Source organism: Mya arenaria, chromosome 9, assembly GCF_026914265.1.
Source record: "Mya arenaria isolate MELC-2E11 chromosome 9, ASM2691426v1".
NCBI classification, from domain to species: Eukaryota; Metazoa; Mollusca; class Bivalvia; order Myida; family Myidae; genus Mya; species Mya arenaria.
Genome location: NC_069130.1, coordinates 20,318,792 through 20,325,116, shown reverse-complemented (window position 1 = coordinate 20,325,116; position 6,325 = coordinate 20,318,792). Strand labels below are relative to the sequence as shown.

The 6,325-nt window shown below is 34.7% G+C and overlaps 1 protein-coding gene across 1 annotated transcript; it reads right to left on the bottom strand.

Moving 5' to 3' along the window:
- Positions 1–769: 769 nt before the first annotated feature.
- On the bottom strand, positions 770–6,060 carry LOC128203380 (fucolectin-1-like). The gene is made up of 3 exons (XM_052904786.1): positions 5,716–6,060; positions 5,189–5,440; positions 770–3,198 (listed from the first exon to the last, which is right to left on the bottom strand). Exons 1-3 carry the CDS (start codon positions 6,047–6,049, stop codon positions 2,996–2,998), a joined length of 789 nt encoding a protein of 262 aa, XP_052760746.1. The 5' UTR covers positions 6,050–6,060; the 3' UTR covers positions 770–2,995.
- Positions 6,061–6,325: the final 265 nt, after the last annotated feature.

The window sequence follows — 6,325 nt, the reverse complement described above, 5'->3', positions numbered from 1 at the left end:
TATGTAGTTTAAAACCTTTAAAGCTGTTTACAGATTATTTCTTTAACACAAATCTCCAATGATTACAATAACATTCTTATATAAAGCCTTATAAAAAAGTCGACCGATACTTTTTTGTTTTTGAAAAGTATGTAAACCTAACCAAACCATTGTTTGGCCTAACCTTACATATATCCAAGATCCCGTTTATAGATAGAACATGGCTAAGGTCGAATAAAAACGAGCTATGCAATCAATACTTTATCTTTGAGTTTGTTTACGACACAACGACGAGACACACGACATTGGCAATAGACAGAGATAACGTGCATTTCAAAACATCATCAACTATAAATGCCATACAAAATATATGAGCCGAAATAGCAGTATATGATTTTGTATGTACCTTTATAATTATGCTTTTCCTCATCCAAGGCGCCGGGCACATCCTGGGCCATCTGCAAATGGGGCTCTCTTAATTTCAACCTTCATTGATGGGGCTCTCTTAATTTCAACCTCGGAGCATGGATGTATCAAAATCATCTTGGTCGTATATTATCCTTGCATCCAAATAGCCTATGAAAACGTTCTGGCCGAGTCTATGTCTCGGGTGGTGGGCTCACTGGGCATATCAAAGTTCCGCCTGTCAGGAACCCCTTGTTGTCTAAGGTCCCCTATATTCCTGCCACCCCCTCTGCCCGAAAGGGCAAAACATAAAAAACAATAATTACTGTTGTTATGAAGCTAGTGAGGAAAGTTATATAAGCCAAAAACTTATTCTGATCTTGTTTATTGGAGAAAGCAAAACGGAGACGCACGGCAACCAACACACTATACATACATGTAAATGGATAAATTAAACATACATGAGTCTTAGCATTCTGAGCACCACGGCCATTTTTATCGAAAACAACATAGGATGTTTGCCGGTTCATCAGTAGACGTTGTTCGTAAAATTTTAAATTAAATCATTAATGAAATGTAGTGTTTTAGCTTGTCTTTGTTGATCCAAGTTTAAATTGATTGCCAGTGATGTGTATTATTGCAAACATTATTAAGATTCCCAAGAGTTAAGTCATTAAGTTTAACTGCTAAATTAAATTACTACGCGATCTTCTTGCAGCGGACTTAAACATATCGATTTCTGAGTATGTAAACCACCCATATACATCCGAGGTTGTTTTCGATAAAAATGGCCGCGGAGTTCCGTATTGATTCTCCTTAAGTAGTGACGTAGTATATCGAAACGAGAAAACACGCTTGGCCTGTATTGTTACATTTAAATGTCAGTGTCAGCTAAGATAACACATAACAGATAAGATAATCTTTATTTCAAGTCGGTTATGATAAACATAATAACAATAATTACTAATTGCTGTTTTCAGAATTAACAAAGCTTTGCCAGTAACAAGCTAACAAATGGTCAAAAAAGTGAGATTAAGGAACATCTCATATTTATGATGATATTTTTACTATACAATTGAGTATTTACTCGTAATAAAATGTCAGCATTACATATCGCCGATTCCATCCATGGAAACACGGCTGTATTTCAAAAACGAAAAGGTGCGTTATGAAATGTTAGCCTCAGAATGAAAATCAAATATGCTAACTGATACAAAAATATATAGCTAAACGACAAACAATTAAAATCATTGTCAATAAAATATGATGTAAATGGAAATCGGAGAAACTGCGTTCGAGCGTCGATGAATGGCATTATTATGTTTAAATGTTATAATACATTATTTATAGGTGGTGTTGCTATGGATCGTGCACAGAGGAACGTTGATATGAATCAAATAATGGTAGAGAATCTCATACTGACAGTGTGTCCGGAAAATTATGTATTGCCCCCTAGAGGTATTCCAAAGATGATTAAAAATTAATAACTTGTCAAGTTTCTTCAAACACTGTCAGATTTCCATTATCCTCGGTTTCACGAATTGAATATAGGTATTTCTTTTCCAGATAAAAAGCTTTTTTCTTTTCTTTTTTGTGACGATTTGGATTTATTCAACATTATGTATGCATTTTACTTAAATAGTATGACATCACATAATTCAAATTTACAAGCACGATATAGGAATGTAGTTAAGTTATGTGCCAATATTTACACCTCAACTTCCATTCCGTCAATGAACTGCCTTTCGGCAATTGCGTTTATCAATCGATGAACGCAACATCTTCGGATATGTTCGGATCGCAATTCATCGCATAACAATATACATGAAAACTATTGATCTTGTTATTGTTTGTATTGTGTCAGCAGGTCCCGTAAAATATAAATCAACATTTTAGAAAGAGTTAATTTATTATATTTTAAATGTATTGTTGCCAAAAGTGTTTCAATTTTACGTTTAAAAGTGATTTAAAGTGGTTGATCTTTTCCCGCGTTATTGTGACGTCATTGGAAAAAGTGTTTCCGGTTGCAGTCGGGTTAACTTTGACCAGACCAAAGAATGAACTAGTTTAGTTTTATACAATTGGCTACAGAACTCTATAAAATCAAAACATAACATATGAAACACACGTTCCACCTTCTCCGATAGAGCAATGAACGAAGTTGCTGTTATTTGATGATTGATCGGGGCATTAACTTGGGTTTATAATCTGCAAGATACATTTTGATACAATAGGGAAAGTTGTTCTTATGAAAGTTTGACCAGAAGTTGGATGTTGCCATTACTGTTTGTTTTTGGTCCCACACAATGCACTAGCCAAACACATATAAATACACAAAAAATCAAGATCGCTAATTACACCTTATTTACATATTATGTTTTTTTTTTCTTATATCTGTGTCAGCGGGTCTTTAAACAGTTAGAGTTTCAACAAGTCAGACGGAAACATTGAAGGAACAGAGCTTAATGTATGTGGGATTGCTGCTCGTTCACCACGATGCAGTAAGGAGCTCAGTGTTCTTTACGTTTTCGTAATAGTAATTATTGATTTGTTTCTGGATTCGTCCGTGTTGCTTCAATAACACTTTTCAGTGTGTTTGTATTACTCAAACTTAGCTGTATATTTCCACTTCACAAAGGGAAATAGGCATCGAATCATCCCGGTAGATTTTCACAAACCTTCCAATCAGACTAGGCGTGCATGTGAAGTTGAAGGGGTTTTCTGAGCTCGGGCCTTGGATTGGTTCCCCACATGGTTGCATGCCCGTCACCCCTACACCAACGGCAGCCATGAGGCCTTTAATCTTGTCATCCCCTGCAAATATAACCCAATGTGCAAATTGTTTAGAACATTATTGAAGTTCACAACATTATCAACGTCATTGATGTTTTTTGTAGACATTTGTAATTTTTATTATTGCAAACAAGATTTGAGACTTTCACTCTCGTTCATGTGTTTCTAATGCGGATGGGAAACTCAGACCTTAGGGATCGTGCGAATGCCTGTATCAACGCTTTATACATAGAATGCAAAAAAGGTTTAGGTAAGGGTCTGTAAAAAACCTTCAAATCGCCCGTAAGTGTTGTTGACACACGTCATAATGCGCTGTAATTTAGAATCACGGTTGGCGTTAAATTGATCGTTCGAACATGGACAATTTACCGCGTTTGACGTTTTGTAACGTTATTGTTTTTCTTTTTATTTGATTTTACACTTTTGATCAAGTCATAATTAAAATTGCATAAAGTTATAAGTCAAAATGCCAAATCATAAAGCATTCACTTTCAAAAGTTATGAACGAGGCAATCAGGTCGTTGCCCTCTTATATAGTGCAATGAGCCCTTTGGTCTGATGCCCTTGCAAATACATGCATGTTTGGCATTAATTTAGTAAAGTAAATATTGTATTTTTTGGGGTGCTTCCTTATTCATTTTATGGAACAAAAGTTTAGAGTACAAAAAAGTCTAAAAGTGTTATATATCCCAAAATTCTGATTCCATCAAGTACCGCAGGCACATATAGTACAGTTTGTTTGAGAAACAAGGGTTCATTCATTCACCCTAAAGTTATTTGAAGCGAATATTGGCCCTGAATATTGTGTTTTTTTTTAATATTGATTTTAAATACTAATTTACCCCCCGAATAGATAAAGGTTACACGGTACTATGGCAATTTCCTATTTGTTTCTCAATCTCGCAGTAATCTCGCTTGACGAGCAGGGACAAAAGGAGTTTTGAGAAACTAACTTTGAGCTTTTTTTTTTTTTTTGCAAATATCATACAAAAGACTTCCAGATTATTCTTTCATTATGTATAGTATTTCTATCCCCGTTCAATTTGCTCATAGCATTAAAGTGTGTTCACAAAAACAAATATAATTATTACATTATAATTATCAACAATAATGACTTTCATTTGATATTGTGCGTGCTATTTTAGGGAGAAGAGCTTTGCGATTTTGATAAAATTATGCTAAAAACTTAAGCATTCACAGTTTACATTCTGATGTTGGAGTTTCTGGTTATCTCATAATACTTTATTTACTAATACATTTAATTAGTATGGGTTTTAAAACATTAGGATGAATTATTTTTAAATATTGACAGACCAGACATTCAAAAGGTTATTTTATAAAAAAAATGAGGTCTACTTTCTTCTTCAATGCAGGTAAAACTGTTTAACGCGTCCTAAGTAATGAAATTTTCCAAAACTTTCCTATAGGCAAAACATTGACGTACTGACGATATTGTATGGGCCGCAAATCGTTTGCACTCTGATTAACTAGGTCATGCTCCACCCTGGAAGGGGACTTTTTAATATCGGCCATTCTTTTTATCAAAATAAATGATAAGCGAACAGCTTCCTTTAATATAACATGAACGACTTTAATTCCTAAACACGTGGAAAGCAGAATCAAAGGGGAAAAAAGAACATTAGGTTAGGATCGCGTTTTTCGAATAAACAGAACATTTGAATAAATGCACCATTAGTAATTTACAATCCTTAAGTTTGGCTTCCTTGATAGTGTCGGTTTACTACTTTAATCGACATTTGCATTTCCTGTCTCTTATAAAGAATTTTAAGAACAACCATAGGCTTTGACTTGTTTTGTTCTTTGATTCTTTGTTGTATATACGATATTTTATAAAGCTCTTTCAAGAAGACATCTTCGTTATTCTAAAGACGTACCAAAGTAAAGTAAATCTACACACTTTCATCGTGATAGCCAATAGTTAGTTAACCCAGCTGCATAGTCCTAGTTGTGTAAAATCTACCATAAGTATAAATTCTAGTATATATCTTACAACAGCAATCAACTCTTCCCCAGACAACGATATCAGACACTTGGAACATATCCTCAAGATCCACCATCCACCATTGTCCAGTGGTATTTTTTGCGGTATGCGAGCAGTGAAAGATCCATACAGAGTCGTTAATTTTTTTATGATAGTCCGTAGTTTTATCTCCGTCGACCGCCAGCCCTGCAACTGAGGCTGAGTCTTGGGCTGATTGCGAACTTTGCTTGGCATGTTTGTCCAAAGCTAAATTTCCGCTTTCTGTAAAGAAAACTGGCATAAAAATATTGTCTCGTTTATCAAATTGGCTGTAAAATGGGTTGTCACTACACGATGAATGTTGCCGACTTGTATCAAGACCGTACCGCAATGATATTAAATATATATACTTGTGTTTGCATTCGTATTCCATTGCTCTTTTGTCTTTAATGGTTCTTTCTTATTCAAAACCTGAACAAATGATAATTGTTCCAAACCGTGCAGTTTGAAACCGTGGAATATATGTGCGCGAAAGGCAGGATCTGGGCACATCTTACCTGTTCTGTATTTAAAGATGGTGACCGATCCCAAAGCATCCGAGTCCAGCGTAGTTTCACCGTTTGCGCCAGTATTTCCATGTATTTCACATAACGTGTACAGACGTTTATAATTCATCACATTATAAGAATTATTTGTTTCTTCAAACATGGTTTTGCAATAAGTAAAACTTACTCCGACATAATACATAGTGGAAATGTTGCCATTTAATGGTGCAACCAACTCACTATGGAAGTTTAAAACTGAGAAGAAAGATTGACAATTTATTGATAATAGTGTATTTAATCCGAATATCGTTACGATGACTCTTGCCGACATGATTTCAAATGACATATTGAAACTGGTGCGAGGAATACTCTGCACATAAATTGCAAGAACAGTTTGAATAAAACAATAACTGATCATCATAAATAATAAAGTATTAGAGAGCCGTGCAATCAATTGCATTTCCGTGGTTCAGTATTGAAATGAAACGCTTCATTTCAGAAGGTAAATAATGTCTACTCTTGAATCAGTGAACTTACAAACATGTCACAAATAAAGAATATGGCTGATATTAAATATCAAAAATAACTTTATGATCATACATCATTTATTTAATTCACTTTA